We start from the raw sequence: 20805 nt of genomic DNA, 5'->3' as shown, positions 1-20805 counted from the left end.
TCTAACACATAAGTCAACATCCGGTTGACTTTTCCAACTTAAACCTTCTTAAAAGAGACTAAGTGTCTCATTTCTTACCAAAACCACACCAAACGCAAACCAATTCACTCGACCACATAAAACACGGATAACGAAGCATAAAGAAGCAGAAATGGGGAAAACGGAGCGGTAACTCATGAGACGACTGGCCGGGTCGTCACAGTTATCTATGTAATTTGTATCTTCCTACTACACATGAGCCTCCTTTCTATAATATAGAGGCTCAAAGAAACAATCAGCCCTTGGCCATTCTTTTAAGTAGATAATATTATTTGAGCACAGGTGCAGTAGTCTTTTTCAATATAAAATCTTGTCAAAAGGAAACTTGCCGCAAGGCTTTCGACTTAATAATATGCAGCAGGAGCTGAACCGACAGTCATTTAAGATCATCAAATTACATGAAATTTGATCTCCTCTCTTTCTTGAAAATGCTAGATAAACAAATTTATAGAACAAATATATTGGCAGCAGAACATTCAAAATTGATTCCATTTGGTTCCAGCAGGAGCTGAACATTCAACATTTAAGAACATTCAACAAATATATTGGCAGCAGGTGCCAGGAGCTGAACATTCAACAGCCTCACACCCATTTAATTCCACAACATCTGAACATTCAACATTGATCATTGATGGCACTAAAAATATTAAAATAACGTGCTGACTTAACAGTAGCAGCATTAACAGAACAACAGTAATAACAGTAGCAACTAGCAACAAATTTTAACAGTAGCAGAAATGCAGAATTAGTCTAACAGTACCAGGCTACCAGCAGTGCAAACAATAGCAGAAATGCAGAATTAGTCTAACAGTACCAGCAGTGCAACAAAAACAACAAAATAACAGAATTAACAGTAGCAGCAGACTCTAATTCTTAAATACAGATTCCAGGAAGACGCTGAAGACAACGCCTAATATGCTTCCTTAAACCAGATGTTCCATTCCTCTTAGGATGAACATTATAGACTTGACTACAATGCTTGCACTCTACTTTGTGAACTTCTCCGTTATCTTCTTTTAGGGAGCAAATTTCTTGTCAAAGAACTTTCCTTCTGTTAATCTTTGTTTGCTGCCTCTATTTCTGTTAAACACATATAAAGGCATTCTTCATTTTACATATTCTTCTATTCAAATAAAGCAAGTTTCTTGGAAGGTAGACAAGTGTTTGCAAAACAGATAGCCAAAGCAGATATAACAAAGTAACTGATAACCAATGAAGATTGGGTAAGCTTCATGACAAATTTGATGTTTAATTCTCAAATCTGTTGTTAGATCTGGCTAATTTCTAGATATGCCTACACATTAATTCCGGGATCATTTGAAAAAAAGAAGAACTTGCACAAGTTTTTTATTTTTTACTAGTTGTTAATTTTGGCCCTAACACTTCCCTACCTTATCTCTTTCATCATCAAATCCCAAAAAAAAAAATTGAAATAAAAATCTTCTGCATATAAAACATCCGATAAACATAGCAACAAACTTCCTTTTTTGATAGGTACGAACATAATGATAAATAAATTAAACAAATAAACATAGCAAAGGACTTATAAAAAAGAATTCAAGAACGTAATAAAAACCACACAAACTAGCAAACAATGTCATCAAAATGAGTCACTCGTATTCACAACATAAGCAAAGCAGAGAAGTATCAATTCCAGAACAAATTAGTGCAAAAAAAATAAAGATTGGAGAATAAAAAATTGAAAAGTTATGAACCTGTTGAAGTCTTGATTTGAAGAGTTGACAGCCGATATCAGTTCTCACAGGCCAAAGCCGATCTGGCGATCTCACAGGCGACAGCGGACAACCGATCTATGAGTTTTTCAGTAAGGAGTCGTTCGTTCTTACTTCTTAGGTTTCTCAGTCGTTCGTAAGTTTCTCAGGATGTTAGGGTAAACTAGGGTATGGGGGTAAGACAAGAGGGTAAGAAAGTGAAAGACTTTTGGGTTATTGGGTTATTCATTATTGGGTTGGGCTCCAAAAATTAAAATTTTGGCTTTTGGGTTGAGCTCCACCGTTGGGCACTGGGCAGTCTACTCCTAGTCTCCTACATGATTTTTAAAATTTTCGATATTTCGGTATACCGAATTGTCAAGATCCTAATACCGAGTACCGAACCGTTATACCGAAATACCAAAAATTTAGTACCGAATTGAACCGAAATACCAAAAAAATAGAAACCGAAATACCGAATTAATTCGGTTCGGTTCGAAATTCGGTTTTTCGAATTTTATGTCCACCGCTAGAGTTTATATCTTTGCATCCGGAGTGCAGTACAAGGTGATAGAAGAACTATTATCCCAATATAATGTAGGTGCTTCCTATCACGGAAAATCATAAAGTAGAATGCAAAAAGAAGGTAATTAGGAAGCTATTGTCAGGGACTACATCTATTCAAAATTCAGAGGAAATAGTCATACTCAACTCAACAACTGAAAAGAGAAACTCAGTAGTGGCTAATTGGCTAAAGTTCTTTCTGAAGTAATGCGGATACCAAGCATACAAAATTTATAAATACAAAAATACCTCTCTTTTTCCCCTTTAGTTCTTTTTGGTTTTCATTTCTTCTTACTCTGTTTTCTCCTCCTCTTTTCCAGCCACCTCTTTCACTATCAGCCATGCTCGGATGCTCCCACTAACCTTGTTCCCTCCACCCATTTTCTTTTAATTTTCTTCAATTTCTTTTAGTTTTTTTCACTTGATTCCTCAAGCATAGTCTATTTTTTAAATTTATTTTATCCAAAAAAAAGCTCATGAAGATCACATTTGAAACTCTTCACACTCTTTAACATGAGGTAAAATATTTTTTCATAAGTGCTAAAACTACTAAAAAAAATTAATAGTGGTACTGATATTTAGTAGTATTAGTTTTGTATTCACATAACAGAAACATCCAAAATAGAACAGATGACTTGGTGACATCTACTATTGATCTTACCAAATTTACCGGAGTGAAATAAATAAGAACAAATGACTGTTTAAACATTCATATATCTTCTGATATGGCATGTGAAGAGCTCAAGCCATGCTGTATCTAGAACAATATCATCATAATCATGAGGCTGCAATAAAATTGAAAGCTTACTGGGCAATCCTTCCAATGGAAAATCCACATCAAACGGAAACATTAGAAACCATAGGCATGTGCAAAATGTGATAAAACTCATATGTGCACTTGCAGGATTTTTTTTCCTTTTATTCAAGGAGTCAATATATCCATGCTCGTGAATTCCTTTATCTTATCAAAAGTTGCAGACAAATAAAAATAAACTTCTAGGTATTTTTGTCTTTTATTTAAATTTTTCCTAATTTTACTATCTTGCACCTCAGGCAATATGAACGAATTTTCCTACTCAAGTGCTCCATTTTGGATGTAGAGGAAACTAATTCTAAGTTTTCAAAATAATAGTCAGAAAAATCAGAAGGATTTTAAGATAGTTGTACTGGATAAAGAATAGCTAAAGATTTGACTACATTAGAGGTTATTACAAACATTGTATCTAAGAATTCACATGATAATCAAGCTTCATAAGCTCAAGTTTGGCTAAGCAAGAATTTTGAACTAAAAATACTAAACAGGACTTACCTGTTATATATTCTTGTTCGTAGTTCTAGTTTCAGCAGCACACCTATAGTTTCAGGTTTTATAGCTGCTTCTTCCATTTTATGTTCAACTGTGCTTCGAAACTTCATTTCCTTTTGTTTCTTTCACCAGCACTTGTTAGAAACATATATTCCTTTTTCAACATAAGATAAACCCAATAGTCTGACATGCATATTGTCATAATTTCTCCAGACTGATTTTTTAAAATTGACTTTGAAACAATTGGCCTGATAGTTGTTCTTGGATATGCTTAACGCATATGATCTTCATCTGAAGATGAAACAATTCAAGTTCTTTAGCTATAAAGAGTAGGAGAAGAAAGCTATAAAAAGCATATATAAAAAATAAGAATACTTTGATTCCCCAAAGTATTAATTATATCCCCCAATTGGAAGATACCAAAAAATCTCAAAGTAGCTAAAGAAATGCAAAGCCCTGCTCCGTAGAACTTGTTTGACTGCTAAATTAAGTCAGAAATATAAAAAAGAATTGATCAACCAATTAAAGATGAATATTTTAGCTATCAAACTAACATCATCTACAAATGAAGTAGCCATGAATAATTCTAAATTTATAGGTACTGAAATTTTAGTAGATAAAATGTATAATTGGTTGAATATATACCTTGACGAAAATTGTTGGGTAGATTTCTTAAGCTGTCATTGAAAGCCACTTTTCTCCAAGATCACCAGAAATTGTAGCGATTGTTAACCCACTTTCATCGGTAAGATCAATTTGGAATAATTACTCACGGGACAAAGTCAAAATAATCACTCACATGAACAATATCCCACTGAAACTACTTTCTAAAGAACATCATTTTAGCATCGACTCTGATCCTTCGAGAAATTGAAAAAAAAACATACAGTTAACTCGCCGAATCAAATTACAAAAGGAATTATATAGAGTTAAAGAAAGTAAGTTGATGGTTTCCAATAATTGAATGTCTGGTTCTTCAACAGTAAACAACTGAATTACAAAAACAAACTCAATCCATACATTAGAAATAATAACAGATATTAATAGCATAAAAATCTCAATTAATGTTACTCACTCGCCCATCATTCGTTTCTCCCAAATTCTAGCAGGTCTAACTAATATGTGAATAAAGATGGGAAGAAATCGCCAGCAAAATAAATCTCCTAAAGATTACTGATTTGTGAGGATTGAATCACCTGCATAAAATATAAGTTAGAGACGCAAAATGTAATCAGGGAAAACAATCTTCAATCTCTGTTGCACTAAGGATCAAATACCAGACATGTATGAGAATATCATACCAAATTACTAACATGCATGTAGAAAATCTAACAATAAACTGCCAAAAAGAACCTAAAAAGTGAGTGAGACAGAATGTGTGTGAGAGAGAGAATATAGGAAACTAACATATATCCAGCAGATAGCGATTAGCAACGAAAAAGGTGCAACAAACAATAAAACAGATGCAAAGAAAAACTCACCAAAACAAAGTTCACACTTTGAATTAGTGAACATCGGAGAGTGAATTAGAAAATATTTGAGAAACTCTCGAAAAGGAGAAACATATTAGTTAGATAGAGAAGTAGAAGAAAAGGGAATTGTATTCGACAATGACCATAGTAGAGTATCAAAAAAAGCAAGATGTGTGTTTATAGCATATCAATAATAGTCTTTAAAACTTAGAATATAATTATTATCAATTTAACCTTAGAAGAGTTCGCAATGTTGAGAGTACAACGCTTAAAACCTTTCGTACAACCACCTAGAACAGTGTTCGTCCTTTCAAACTGTAACGACCCGACTGGTCGTTTTGAGCTTTAGCATGTTTTTCGGCGGTTTGAGGCCATGAACAGCTTCACTTAAGGTATGATGACTTGTACGCATCATCAGAATTGAATTCCGGGAAATTCGGAGTTGATTTGGAAAGAGAATTCTCATTTCGGAAGCTTTAAGTTGAAAGAATTGACTAAGGTTGGATATTTAAGTAAACAACCTCGGAATCGGGATTTGAAGGTTTCAGCAGGTTCGTATGATGATTTCAGACTTGGGCGTATGTCCGGACCGGATTTTGGAAGACCCCGGAACGTTTCGGCACCTATTGTGGGAGTTAGCATTTTTGAAAGAATTTCATAAGTTTGGGTTGAAGTGCATTCCAGTGTTATCGATGTTTGTTTGGGATTCCGAGTCTTGGAATACCTCCGTATGGTGATTGTGGGGTTGGGAGCGCGATCGGAAGTGAATTCGGAGGTCCGTAGGTCATTTTGAAGTCATTTGGCTAAAGATAGAAATTTGAAAGTTTTTGGGAAGTTTGACCGAGAGTTGACTTTTTGATATAGGAGCCAGAATCCTATTCTGAAAGTTGGAGTAGGTCCGTAATGTCGAATATGATTTGTGTGCAAAATTCGAAGTCAATTGGGCGTGAATTGATAGGTTTAAACATCGAAAGTAGAAGTATGAAATTTTGAAGTTCATAAAGCTTGGATTGGAGGTTGATTCTTGAATGTAGCGTTGTTTGATGTGATATGAGGCCTCGAGCAAGTCCGTATTATGTTTTGGGACTGGTTGGTATGATTGGTTGGGGTCCCGGGGGCATCGGGTGGATTCCAGATGGTTAACGGATCGAATTTGGAGTTTGAAGAAGAGGCGAAGTTGCTGGTTGCTGGTGTAACCGCACCTGTGAGACTAGGGCCGTAGGTGCGGAGTCGTAGAAGCGGCCCTATGGTCGCAGGTGCGGTATTGGCGAAAGAGAGTTGGGACCGCAGATGCAGTCGTTTGACCGTAGATGCGGAACCGCGTCTGCGGTGGAGAGGGCACAAAAGCGGAATCGGACCGCATAAGCGGTAATTGGTCTCTCACCTGCGGAACCGCAGAAGCGGTCAAGAGACCGCAGGTGTGGAAAGTGCTGGAGGCAGTGGGTGTTTTAAAAATCAGGGTCTTGGCCATTTTCTCTCATATTTTCTTGGCTTGGGCGATTCTTGGAGGGTTTCAAGAGGGGATTTTCATCATCAACGATAAGGTAAGATATCCCCCACCTATCTTGAGTTAAATACATTGATTATGTACGGATTTGAGCATGAAAATTGGTAGAAACTTGGGATTTGAGGGAAAAGCTAGAAAATTGATATTCTTGGAATTTGACCAGGGTATGAAATTGAGAGTAAATTATATATTTGAGTTTGTGAGGTTATGGGTAAAGTTTATCTTTAAAAAAAAGAATTTTGGAATTCGGGCACGTGGGCCCGAGGGCGTATTTGTCAACTTTTCGATCGAGGTTAGGAATTGTTATAAATTGGATCGTTATGAGTAATTGAGCATATATTAATGGATTTGCATAATTATTGGCTAGCTTTGGAGCATTGTGCATCGATTTGAGTTTTTGGAAGGGTGTGGAATGCCGGTTATGGATCTTCCGAGCGAGGTGAGTCTCCTTTCTAACCTTATAATAGGGAATTGTCCCCATTGGTGAAATAATTAGTTATATGCTCCTATTTGTGGGGGCTACGTACGCACGAGGTGACGAGAGTCCGTGCGTAGCTACTAATATGTGTAAGTCCGGGTAGTCTAGGACCCAAAAGCATGCTATACTTGGAATATATGTAACCTTGCTGGCAGTTGAATTGCTTAAATCCTATCGAATTGGTAAATGAATTTCTAAAAGGATTAAACTTCATTTTCTTAAATCATTAAAAGAGAATTGGCTTTTATTTGGATAAATGTTCCCCGATAAATTCTTAATGACTGTTTGAACATATATTTCTATGTTACCTGCGTCGCATGTATGCTTCGCGAGTAGGGTGTTTGTTTATTTTATGTTGACTGCGTCGCATGGAGGATTCGCGAGTGGGGTAATAGATGCATCTATGGTTCGCGCCGTTCGACCCTTGGCAGTGCACATTTTACATTTCTGTTGGATCGGGCTGTACGACCTCGGCATGATTTGTGCATGCCTGTATTGCTTGCCTTGAAACTTATTGAAGTTGTTATTGCCTCTTCCCGGCTTAAGAATATTTGTATAAATGATGAAAAGGAATTTGGAAATTTCCTATAAAAGAAAGAATTGTTTACTTGCTTCAACCCATCGAATTACAATCATGTTTATTAAAATCCACGATTTAATATATTATTGATATAACATTATTGGACCACTAGTAAGTGTCGAAGTCGACCTCTCATCTCTACCTTCGAGAATAGACGGGATACTCACTGGGTACACTTTGTTTTCGTACTCATACTACACTTCTGTGCATTTTTGTTGTACAGGCACATGCATTTCTAGTGGCCTAGTGAGCATAGCAGCATGGTTGATACGGAGACTTAGGTGAGCTGCATTTCCCGAGACAATACATAGTAAATATCTCTATATGTTGATCCCAAATCTATATCTTTTTTTATATGTAGCCGACTCACTCCTATGGTAGACAATTACTGATGAGTAAATTATGACATTGTTTAAAGAAAAAAGATTAAACTTATGTGTATACTTACAATGAAAAAACATATTATAATGTGATAACATTTCATTTCAAAAAGTTTCTTCGTGTGAATATAGACCTTAAATCAAATTCCATTCAAAATTATCAGTAGAATTTTATTTAAATTTTTGTTGAATTTAAAGTTCTAAATATTAGGCAAATTCTTCAATATAAATATGTAAAAATAATTGAATGAAGATTTATTTTCGAAAAAATAATTTAATTTTTAATAGGTATAAAAGTTAATATTTCGATCAACTTTAGTTATGTGAAAATTAACTGTATATAACTCATTCTACAAACTTTTAGGTTGTTAGATGTGTTAAATATTTATGTTTTTTGTTATACTTGTTTTTTGATAAGTTTTTAGATAGAATTATTTTCTAGAACATCAACTATTATTTTTAATCTTTGAGAATATTTATTTCAAAAAAAAAAAAAATGCTCGCTGTTTAGGGTTCATGATATATTTGGATTTATTAGTATCTAAAAGGAAGAAATTGCTCTTAATAATGAAGTTAATTATGTCTATCTAACATGTGTGAATTTTATTTTTTCAGAATTAAGATTAATTATGCTATGTCGTGATGTTTTAGAAGGCTTCTTAGGGTTTATGGAGAGAAAAGTTTCACGCTATAGGATAGTAGGGATTGGAAGTTTGCATATGAATCCTAGCGAGAACACACTTAAAATAGGTTATGCTGTCCTAAAACAAATAGTTTTCCTAATAAATATACAAATTTAATCCTAAATATTAGAAAAATAAATAAATATATATTCCTAAGTATTAAGAAAATAATTAAAATGACTATATTGTGCAGTGTAAACTCTATTTTAGAAAGGTAAAAAAGAAGAACAACATTTCGCTAAGGGCCTTCGTGCTTTTAATATAGTATAGATATAGATATAAATATAGATATAGATATAAATAGATTATGGCACAAAATCTCATGTCGGTATTAGCTTCCTTTCCTCCTTCGAAAAAGTTCAACAAAGAAAGAATGAAAGGCATTTTTCCATAATAGGGGTATTATCACTTTAACCCACGTCATAAACTATTTATATTTGGTAGCTGAAAAAATATATAAAATTTGTATAATTTTTGTATATAATATACAAAATGGATATATATACAAAAATATGCAAATTTTGTATATTTTTCGGCTATTATTTTTACAGCGGCTATACAATGTCATTTTTCCATAATACAACCTACAACAACTAGAATTTGCACTTTTTGCAAGCTTTGACTTTTATTTATAAGTTATGCATTATATTAAAAGATTATCTCTTTTAAATAAAATTTTAGAACAATTGCTAGACTACACATGCGAGGCACGCAATAGAAATTAATAAATAAATAATAACTTTATACATACTCACATTAATTTAGAAACTAATATGTATTTTTGCATCGATTCATTTTTGATTTTTTTTTTCCAAAACTAAGCTACGCTAGACATAATTAACGTTGATCTCTTGAATCGATTTGATTTCGTTTCTCTTCAATCCATTTTTGAAACCTCTTTACAAAGTTGCTCTAAAGTTAAAACATGGTAAAAAAAATAATTAATCCTCCTTTTTGCCTCACCGCTTAAGCAAATTATTTTTATATTATATTATACTTTTTCATCGATAATTTATTTTTCTTGTTTCACAAGAAAAAATGAAGTTTGACATGTGAAAAATAAATATTCAGTTCCTAGGTTTAAATTTTTTTAATTTACATATAAAATACTAGTCTAAGTTACTATTAAGTTTTTAATTATAAAAATTAATTGTACTTAATTAAAAATGAGGTTTTGCTACTATCTATATCTATATATATATATTAAAGCAAGAAAGTTTGCATTGTGGTTAAGCCAAGTGACAAACTACTATAAAACCACTTAGCAATCTTAAATTTAAGATTGTGGGAGATTGTCAAATAAGAAAATATCACTTAAGAACTATATATAAAATTTCATTTATTGAAATTAAATTGAAATAAGAATTCTTTTAAAAAAATAAAGTTCAATCATTCTACTAATATTAGATAACTGTAATTTTTTATTTGGAAAGTAAAGAATTTTGATATCAATAGTATTTTGATTCCTTTTCTAATATCGAGTGAGAAGAATATATCCTACCATAATTTAATGTGTAATTTTAATTTATTGTAAAAATTCAATACTTTTTAATGAGTTGAAGATAAATATATTTTAAGCTTTTAACCTAAAGTTCAGAATGTATCTATATTTAATAATTATTTATTTCATAATGGATAAACCAACATGTCTGTTTTACACTAAGTTTTTTGAATTTTAAACAAGTATTTTAAAGGCTAAAATATAAAATGAAGATAATAAATAAATGATACTCAAAAATATTATTGATAAATTTAAATATTAATTTGAGCAGTAGAATAAAAAATAAATGAATATAATTTTTATTACAAGAAAAAGAAAAACTAAATTCATCTATTAATGAGAGTTGTGGACTATAATATGAACAACTCTAAGTTATGGGTAATGCAATAACATGAACAAGGAATCAAAAAAAGAAGAAAAAACATGCAATTAAATAATTTCAGTAGTAGATCTATACGTAATGATAAGACTTATTTGATCTTTGAGAAGAGAAAGCTTTTAAAATATTAATGATCTAAGTTATACTATATAAATAAGATATACGTATTTAAAACCGTTATAATAGATAAAACTAAAAAAATATAAACAATTGACATAATTCCGAGAAACAAATTAGAAAATTTTAAATATAATTTAAATTCTTATATAGATTTGGGATTGATATTTACACAAAATAAAGTGAATTACAAAAATCATAAGGTAAGATTCATTTAATTAAGAATTACATGTAAGAACTCATCTTTCTTTTTTTTAGTACATGTGCATTAATTTAAAAATAAATCTATATCTCTCTCTCAATTAGTATTTTCAATTTTGAGAATCAAGATGTGTGATGTATGTGGTTTGGAGTCGAATACTTTTAAAATGATTCTCAGAAAGAGAATGGTCACATAAATATAGTTCGATTCAATCAATGTTTAAAGCAACTCCAATAGTGTTGGAAGGGAGTTGATCAACCATAAAATTACACAAGAATAAAGGAACTGATGAAATATATTTCTGTGGGGATAATGTTTTAAACTATGAATCGACTCAGACATCAGCTGAACAAATGTCAATTGTGTTGCCTTACGGTAAAATTAATTATCCAATTCTTTATAATTTATTTTATATCTCAATTGTTTGGAAGCAATACATACATTTTTTTTATTTTTCTATTAGTGTTAGCAGTTGCTATGCTAAATAGATAAGGGAAGATAGATTCTTCTCTAATGGCTTAGGTATGGACAATAACTTTTTAGCCCGTTGTTGATATTTATGTTCTCTCAAATTGTATGAGCTAATTGATTGAGCAACCAAGGGGTCAATATATATGTGTGTGTCAATTAAAATGAAATAGATTTGGATAGGGTAAACACATAGATGAATATAATTGCACTATTTGAAATTGCTATTTACACAAAATAAAATGAATTACAAAAATCATAAAGTAAGATTCATTTAATTAAGAATTATATGTAAGAACTCATCTTTTTTTAGTACATGTGCATCGTAGAAGAAAAATATTTTGAAGTAGGTTAATATTTACTTAATTATAATGTATTAATCTTAACTATATCCCAAAGGTATCATTTAAATTGTTAAAAATAAAGTGACTTTAATTGTGTGGTTAAAATTGAGTTAATTAGCAAAATTATTGAGTAAATTGCGATCCAACTGTTTTATAAGTTGGTAACTCCCAAAAGTTAGAATATATTGGTTGTTAATAAATTATCATGTATGTATATATTAATTTGTTATTGTATAATTTTCGGTTGGTAGAAGTTGATGCGAGAATTTATTATGTTGAGATAATAATATAATATATTTTTATAATTTAAATTAAGATATTACTAAATGTATTTTTATTTGTTATTACTCTATATAGTATGACTTCACCCAATTTTAATATAGATGATATAGTTTGACTTGACACGAAATTTAAGAACGAAAAAGAATTTTTTTGAAACTTATGATTCTAATAGTTTTGTGGGGCCATGATATTTGTATGAATGTAAAAACTTCTCATAATATGTAAAACGGATAAACTAAAAAGTTTAAAGTTGAATTATTTTCAAATACATAAATGTGTCATTCTTTTGGAACAGACTAATAAGAAAAATATTTTATGTAAATTGAAAGAGAAGGAATATTTATTTTTGAATCATATTGTATTTTTATTTGTCTATATCACCGACTACATATGGGGTTATAATATTTAAGTTTATGTCAATAATTATTCATATAATTTGTTCTTTTTAATTTATAGAATTTAGGAGGACCATAATATTATCCGCACATTGTACGGTACTAATACTAGTTTTATTATAGGTCGAGAAATTTTATATTAAAAAAAGGCAAAGAACTATTATTTTGTTATCACGTCGGCTACCCAAAAATCTCAAAAGAAATTTCTCGTCTCTTCCTCTTTCCTCACCAATGAATTTCTTCTATTATCCCATCTTCTCTTCTTAGAAACCCTAGAACTTATTATTGACGAAAAAAGGGTTTCCACTTTCTTCTCTCCCTCCCCCTCTCTCTCACTAGATTTTAGCTTTGACTTTTCCAGATTTAATTTCTATTTTCCTTTTTCTTTTTTCACCAACTGTTGAATGAAATAGATCAAATACCCGTAATAGTTTTCCTTTTTAATTAACATTTATTTTTGAGTTTTTTGTGTGCTTTCGAAGAGAGATACCAATTTTTCCTCTCTTTTTTGCATCGTTAAGTTAAAATTCCCAAATTTTTGTTTGTTTTATATATTGAAGGCGGAGGCAGTATTAATCATAGGAATCTTATGGAATTTGGTGACAACCGCCCTGCAGGTTATTGTATAATTCTTGAGCTTCAAAATTTGCTCTGCTTAGATCCTTGTTTATTTGTAAGCTTTGCTTCTTGAGCTTACTCCAGATTTATTTTCATCAATAAAAGAAGCCATAATTCCTTATTATGGATTTGAAATTAAAGAAGTTAATAGTAAACCCACCCTGCCCCTCTTAAAATACTTAAATTGTTTTTTGTGAAAATGGTAGTATTGGGCCACCTTGAATGCACCTCGACTATTCCCAAAAAGATATAATTGAGAATATATAGTTAGATTGTTTTTATTCCTAGAATTGATTTATTGAGATAGTTTGTGTGGGATTTATGCTTCACTCTTCTTTCTTACTCTCTTGGTGTTCAAATGGCCTTTTCACATTAATCCATTGTTGTCCGTCCTTTTTTTGTTCATTCCTAGTATAAGATTTGTAGGCTGCAGATAGTATGAGGTCCATGGCTTGCTTGGTCACTCTGCATTAGTTCTGTGTCTTAGGAATTCATTTTATGGTGGATTTGTTTGCTAGTGTTCATGGTTGATTTCTAAAATTTGGCTTTCCTTTTTGATGCTACAGCGGAGGAAGTATTTGATGCATCACAATATGCGTTCTTTGGTAATGATGTAGTGGAAGAAGTTGAACTGGGTGGGTTGGAAGATGAAGAGGATAGTCTTCCTCCGGTTGGGTTTGATGATGAAGAGTATCAATTAGGCCAAGATGAGGTTGCTTTTTAGCTTTTGGCTATTTGCATTCATGTTTGTAGAATCCTTTGTTAATCGTATTTGCATTATGGACAGGAAGTGAACTAAATATCAAAATAACATTTTGTACATACCTTCAGTTATTTCCTGATTTGGTTTAATAGTTTTTTTCTAGATGCTGCTTTATTTTGTATTAGTCTTATTCAGAATGTTTAATTTGTGTAAGCTTCTAATATGATAGACAGACTCTTAGGTTTTCCTCCCTCTCACTTAGAGGTGGCAAATGGGCAGGTTGAGCTTAATTTGGGCGGGTCAAGATGCACTGAGTCAATAAATGGGTCATTGCCCAACCCAACCCAAAGTGTACTTGTGCTAAGATGAGTTGGGTCAAGATGGGCTAAACAATGGGTCATAGCCCAACCCACTCAATTTGACCCATGTATTTTCCTACTTTCCCAGTTTCCTCTTAATTTATTCATTCCATCCATCGGCGATGAATTGCTACATATCTAATTTTAAATTTTTAGCTAACAAACACATGGATTAAGCTTTTATAACTTTCCAAAACTAAAGAAATATTTAAAAGTGTAAAAGGAGGGGAAAAAATCAAAGAAAATAGCAGTTGGACAATGTTTCAGAAAATATATTGAAGAAAATTGTCTAGTTGAAGTTTTTTTTTTTTTTGTTTTTTCCTGATGTTGGAATTGTTCCAAAAACGATTCATTTAGAAAAGAGCCTTCCGGCCACACGAAATTTTCAGAAAACTTTGATGATAAAGTCTTTTAGAGAAAAACAACCCACACAATTTTCTATACAAATTTTGATTTATATCTATTTATGTAGTTATTATTTGTTCTTTACAATGTAACACAAGAAGCCCTACTCCCTACTTAAGAAGTACTCCCTCCTTTCAAAAAAGAAATACTATTATTAGTATTTTGAGAATCAAAATATATTTTCTTAAATAACAAATTAGTATTTAAAATTTATAAGTTGAAAAATATCTTTTATGTTATTTCTAAATAAGTAAATTTCACACTCAGTTACAAACTTATTCATATTTACATTAAAACTTAGATACCTTGATTCTAGTTTTTAAACTTAGATACAGAAACTAATGATGGGGCAACTAAGTAAATTTTCAGACAAGTCTTCAGTTGGGTTGAGATCCCTTTGTTTTGAGTGAGCTTCACGGGTTGTGTTTGGGCTACTTCATGGGTCAGAATGGGCTATACAAAATGATGGATTAACTTGGGCTCAGCCCAAATAGACCCATGAGCTTAAATGTTTCTAGTTCAACCCATTAATCTCTGGACGGGTTGGAAGGGTTTGGGCTCAAATTCCCACCCCTACCCTCACCTGTGCTTTCATTGGCGGGAGTTGTCTAGGAGTTTCTTTGGCTTGCTTATGCACTTGATCTTTAAATTGATGCTCTGATCCTCTTATGCTAAGTAGTTTGATTACATTTGAAGTTAATTGCCTGTTCTGAGGTCATTTAGATAAGCATTGATTGTTTAGCCACCAAACTAGAGGGAGGAATGCTCAAAGATTTGCATGCTTAGTTTATATGGTTTTTCATGGTTTTGCATCTTGTTTTCAATCATGTTTACACCCTCCTTCAGGAAGGCTGGTTTAGCATTTTTTTTTCTTTTAAATAGTTCAGCTGAGATCTTTATATATATGAAAAAAAGTTTACCTGAGGCATTTTGCAGTTCTACTCCCAACTAGTTTGGGATTGAGGTATATGTGTTGGTGTTTTTGATGTTGCTGCCATTTTTTCTGTTTACCCGGACAAAGTCTTTAGAGTCTTGGGGATATTAGGGCATAGTTACTGGGATATTATTCACTCATTTGATTGTCGTAGTTGTCTTTTTATGGACTAGTTGTTTTCTGTTTGAGCATATCCTTATAGGAAATAAGGTCATTATGGACTTTGAAATGGTCGAAAACTTGTTTGATGAGAAATGGAAGTGGATAACCATGTTTCAGTCTTGTGTTGCAACCTTTCCTTTATGTGTTAAATGAGTGTGTACTTGGTGAAACTTTTAGTTCTTAGTAGTTGGGTGCTAAATTGGTGAACATTTGCACCTAAACAATTTCTCACTTGTAGGGTGAAGCTATTGGATCTTTGTCTGAGATTGATGACCTTAATAGCACATTTTCCAAGGTAATTCTTTCTAAAGTTGCTTGCTCCAATCTGAATCATTGTTTTATTGATCGTGTGTTATATCTTTGTGGGGAATGACTGAAATGACGTAGTTTCCATGGTTTCCATGATTGTTCCAAGCTCAAAAATTTGTGAACTAGAGGTCCACAATTCCTCTTTAATTTTTGGACCCTGTTCTCTAGAATGTTCAAGCTTCACTGGATTGTTAGTGCTTCCTTTGGTCTACATTGCCATCTAACTAGGAAGTAGGACCTCACAATCTTCTACGAAGTAACAATGATTTCTGCAAATCTGTAGTGCTGGATGCCTGAGTTCACTGCAAACTTAGTAAAGAACAAGATCTTTTTTTAATTTGAGATAGTTAAGAAGGATAAAATTTCTGACTTGACTGTCTTGCCCATATGAGGCCAACTAATGTTAGATATCCCCCCTCAAAATGTAAACTCCAGTACACCCTTCCCCTTGACTTTGGAACATCAATTTCCAGCATGGGAAATGCCCATGTGATCAATTCCTTTATTGCAATTCATTCAGTTTGGTGTTTGAAAAGTAATGTTTTAAAGAGTTGGTAGTGTACAAGAGTGGAGGGCTTTCACAAAAGTACTTTCTTGTACATGTTGACTGTATTGACTGTTTAATGTTTTCTTGACATCTACTGGATTCATAACATTATGTTAGCTTGTCATCTCAATTCCTACAAGCTGTAGTGCTGCTAATTTTTAATATCTTACTTGACCACCTTCTTCCGCAGTTGAACAAGGATGATGGCGGCGCCATAAATCCAGGATTTATTGGTGACAGGGAATACAGAGAGAGTGAGTATACCATATGGATATCTTTTTGGGATTACTTCTGGCTTATATTCAATTTTCTTGTTATAAAAGCTTTATAAATTTGAAAGCAATGCCCACAGGTCATACTATTCCTGTTTCTTTCTGGACAAGTGTTTGGTTGGTTCTTTACTCATTGGAGCCTTTACAAAGGAAATAGATGCGCTAAATAATCAGAAAGTGTGATGATATCCATCTGAATACTCATATTGATTCGACTTAAGCTTAACTTGCCAGATGCTTTTCTTTAAGAGGTTCTCGGACATTACCTTGGTTTGTTAATTATTGATACTCCTTTTAAGCATTTGTGGGATTTTGCCTTGTGATGTTAAGGATTGCTGCCTTTCAGTTCCATTAAGCAGCATATGCTGAGAATTTTGACTGGGAACTAGAGTTTTTTGTTTGATGTGTTTAGAAAGAAACTTGGTGACTTCTCTAATTCACATACATTATTTGGCTATCACATATAGGTCAACATATGAGTTTTTGCTTTTACCTTTGTCAGTAGAGATCGAGTCTGTATTTCTCTTACCAATATAAAGTTTGCCCTTGGGATCATCTTGCCTGATTTAATTCATTTTTGGTTAAGTAGTTAAGTGAAGGTATATTTTTGTAACACGGTGAATTTTTCAGGCTCATCTGCTGTTGAGTGGGCACAAGATGCAGATTTTCATAATTGGATTGGTCGGAAAGCTCTTGATGGTGAAAGCAATGCCAGCAAAAGATGGCCATCGCAGCCGTACTCTTCTGCTGCTCACTTTTTGGAACCGAATCCTTTGTACAGGACTTCCTCATACCCTGAGCAACAACAACAACATGAATATCAACAGCAAACCCCAAACCACCACTACTCCAGTGAACCAATACTCATCTCAAAATTACCTTTCACGTCATTTCCTCCTCCTAGTGTGAGGCATCCACATGCTTCCCCAAATAACCAGTCACAGCATCCGAATGGTCCAAATCAACCTGGTGGACAGCAAATGCCACTTTCCTCACCTAACTTACCTCCCTTTTTAAACCCTGCAAATCACTTAACTGCCTCACATCATGGCCCGCAGTATGGTGGAAAGTTTGCTCAAGGAACGCCTCCTGGGCTTCCCCTTCATACTCAAATTCCAAGCCAATGGTTGAAGCAATCTACTTTGTATCCTGTGGAGCAATCAAGCCTGACCAGTAATATGATCCCGCAGCAGTTGCATCGCCAAAATGGTTTCGCACTGCCACATGGGGGATCACAGCAACCCCAGCGGCCTGGACAACACCATCCCTTGCATTCATCCTATGGTCATATGCCGGGGTTGCAATCCCAACTGTTTAATCACCACATGTCTCCACCCTCGCAGGTGCTGAATAATTTTGATATGCTTGGGTTGGCTGATTTAAGAGATCAAAAGGCAAAACTAATGCTGAGAGGTAGACAGGGCCTGCAGTACTCCCAACAAGGCTTTGACGTTGGTAGCCAGAGAAATAATAATGCATGGCCAAGATTTAGATCCAAGTACATGACAGCAGATGAATTAGAGAATATTCTTAGAGCGCAGCTGGCTGCTACCCATAGCAATGATCCTTATGTTGATGATTATTATCACCAAGCTTGTCTCGCCAAAAAGGCCGCTGGTGCAAAGCTGAAGCACCATTTCTGCCCAAATAATTTGAGGGATGGTAGTGCTCGAACTCATGCTAATTCTGAGCCACATCCTTTTCTCCAGGTTGATGCTCTTGGAAGGGTTGCTTTCTCTTCTATTCGCAGGCCCCGTCCGCTTCTTGAAGTTGATCCACCAAAATCATCACCTACTGGATGCATTGAACAGAAAATATCTGAGAAACCCCTGGAGCAAGAGCCAATGCTAGCAGCTAGGGTGACTATTGAGGATGGTCTGTGTCTACTTCTTGATGTTGATGATATTGACCGGTTCCTACAATTTAATCAACTTCCAGATGGAGGAGACCAGTTGAAACGTAGGCGGCAGGTTCTGCTTGAGGGTTTGGCATCATCACTTCAACTAGTTGACCCCCTAGGAAAAAATGGTCACTCTGTGAATTTGGCTGCTAAAGATGATGTTGTCTTCTTGAGGATCGTCTCGCTTCCCAAGGGCCGGAAGCTGCTAGTTCGATACTTGCAGCTTCTTTTCCCTGGAAGTGAACTGACCAGGGTGGTTTGCATGGCTATTTTCCGGCATCTAAGGTTCTTGTTTGGCGGGCTTCCGAGTGACCCTGGGGCAACTGAGACTACTGTGAGCCTCGGAAGGACCGTGTCACTGTGTATTTGTGAGATGGAGCTCAAAGCACTTGCTGCCTGTCTTGCATCTGTGGTTTGTTCAGCAGAGCCTCCTCCGCTCCGTCCTGTTGGAAGCCCTGCTGGAGATGGGGCATCTATTGTTCTAAAATCTCTTCTTGAGAGGGCAACTGAGATCTTAAGAGATCCCCATGCTGCTGCCCAGTGCAGCATACCTAATAGGTCATTCTGGCAGGCCTCGTTTGATGCATTTTTTGGGTTACTCACGAAATACTGTTTCAACAAATACGACATCGTAATGCAATGTTTCTTCACACAAGCCCCACCAGGTGTGGCTGTTAGTGGATCTGATGCAGCCAAAGCCATTAGTAGGGAGATGCCTGTTGAACTTTTGCGTGCGAGTCTTCCTCACACTAGTGAACAACAGAAAAAGGTCCTATTAGGATTTTGCACATAGGTCCATGCCTGTGCTAGGTGTTGGTAGCCAAAGTGGTGGCACATGATTACTGCTGAAGACTAATCTCGTGTATTAGGCGTCTCCTTGAAAATTGTCCGGAAATACTTCAAAACGTGTAATGATGGTTCATGAATTACAGTCCTTGGCACATATGGCGTTTATGACTAAAAATTGCTGAAGTTGCAAGAGATGGAGCCTGATCATCTGCAGTATTCTTGCCTGAGATCCAATATTCATTCTTCTCTAGCCATGGATGTGGTCGTCCTTGTTGGTACTGTGCTGCTTCATAGAAAGGTGTGAAGTAGGTTGTTGCTGTAACATGTTTTAGTTTTCTTTTTGACTTTGAAGTTTATTTGATGCTGTTTTCTCATCTGTGATAGTTCTGTCATCCTGGGAAGTTTTTAGTATTAAGATGTACAGTGTTCAACTAGAGAAAGCATTCAGCGTCTAGTTTTGGAGGATATGGGGAGGAATTTGTTATAAGTTGCGAGTGTCTGATAATTATGTGAGCCAACGTTGAAGCTTTGGAACAGTTGATGGTGGTAACCTGTTCCAACTCCTGCTATAAGAAAATATTCAAGGAGTTTAAAGCTCATTCAATATTTTGCATCCAACTGCTGCTATTGCCCTTACCCTCTTATCGTCTTTATGTGTATTTTAGAAATCCCTAGTAATAGGTACCGCTCAATGCGTCAAGCTTCCCATCGTTAGGGCTTCAAGTTGACTTTCTGGCCTTGAGCCTGAAATATGAAGAGAATTTGTGACTAAATATCAAATATAGGCAGAGAAACTGTAATAGAATTCTCAGGCATCGGACACCAAATCTTATGTCATCTGTTTGATTATTAATCCTCTGTCTTAATCTTTTCTTTATTTATATCATTTCCCATATCGGCATTAGTGTGTCAATGGTTCAGTTCGGTCGGTTATTTTATAAAATTTTTACCATATCAAATATTCGGTATTTTATTATGTATAAACAAAATTAGACTTTTCGAAACCGTCTCAATTATATCGGTACGGTTTGGTTAAGTTTCGGTATTTTTTAAAATATCATGTAAAAGTCATCTGTAGAAGTAGAATGCAATAACATACGTTCTTTTATAGAACTTAGCAAAATTCTCAAGATATTTTTACTATTTAAAGTGTGATGAATTAAAAAAAAAGTGAAAGATGGCTAGAGCATAGATCCATCAGCAACGTAAAAGAAATCAAGTAAAGACAAAGAAAATGTAAATCATATGAGTAAAAAGATATTAACCAACCGAGACTCAAGAATAAAGTCTAGAAGATTAAATATTCAAAAAGATAAATCTACATTATATGAAAGGAAACATATTCAATATATTGTAGTTTGCTACTCATATTCGCTAGAATAATGTGTCTTGGTAATG

At 34.1% G+C, this 20805-nt stretch overlaps 1 protein-coding gene and 1 long non-coding RNA gene across 5 annotated transcripts; one reads left to right on the top strand and one right to left on the bottom strand.

The window, feature by feature from the left end:
* Window positions 1-736: 736 nt before the first annotated feature.
* On the bottom strand, window positions 737-5248 carry LOC107780063 (uncharacterized). Of its 4 annotated transcripts, XR_012694305.1 has the most exons (6): window positions 5103-5248; window positions 4697-4817; window positions 4267-4481; window positions 3625-3912; window positions 1755-3100; window positions 737-1119 (listed from the first exon to the last, which is right to left on the bottom strand). It is a non-coding gene; the product is annotated as an uncharacterized LOC107780063 (long non-coding RNA). The 4 variants fall into 4 exon arrangements; XR_001646735.2 differs by having other exon boundaries at window positions 1755-3912; XR_012694303.1 differs by having other exon boundaries at window positions 1755-3912; window positions 4267-4475.
* Window positions 5249-12575: 7327 nt separating this feature from the next.
* Window positions 12576-20025, top strand: LOC107780052 (protein PAT1 homolog). The gene is made up of 5 exons (XM_016600578.2): window positions 12576-13026; window positions 13594-13739; window positions 15829-15885; window positions 16637-16700; window positions 17349-20025. The coding sequence occupies exons 1-5, from the start codon at window positions 12999-13001 to the stop codon at window positions 19409-19411; spliced, it is 2358 nt and encodes a 785-aa protein (XP_016456064.2). The 5' UTR covers window positions 12576-12998; the 3' UTR covers window positions 19412-20025.
* The last annotated feature ends 780 nt before the right edge of the window (window positions 20026-20805 follow it).

This window comes from Nicotiana tabacum, chromosome 8 (genome assembly GCF_000715075.1).
Source record: "Nicotiana tabacum cultivar K326 chromosome 8, ASM71507v2, whole genome shotgun sequence".
Taxonomy (NCBI): Eukaryota; Viridiplantae; Streptophyta; class Magnoliopsida; order Solanales; family Solanaceae; genus Nicotiana; species Nicotiana tabacum.
The sequence above is the reverse complement of the archived record's forward strand: the minus strand, read 5'-3'. Positions and strand labels throughout refer to the sequence as shown.

Bases quoted from the DNA above. Each gene is read 5' to 3' on its own strand.
- LOC107780052 (XM_016600578.2), top strand. From the start codon at position 12,999: ATGGAATTTGGTGACAACCGCCCTGCAG. The intron at 13,740-15,828 runs GTTGCTTTTTAG...TCTCACTTGTAG, and splicing joins ATCAATTAGGCCAAGATGAG to GGTGAAGCTATTGGATCTTT. The intron at 16,701-17,348 runs GTGAGTATACCA...TGAATTTTTCAG, and splicing joins TGACAGGGAATACAGAGAGA to GCTCATCTGCTGTTGAGTGG.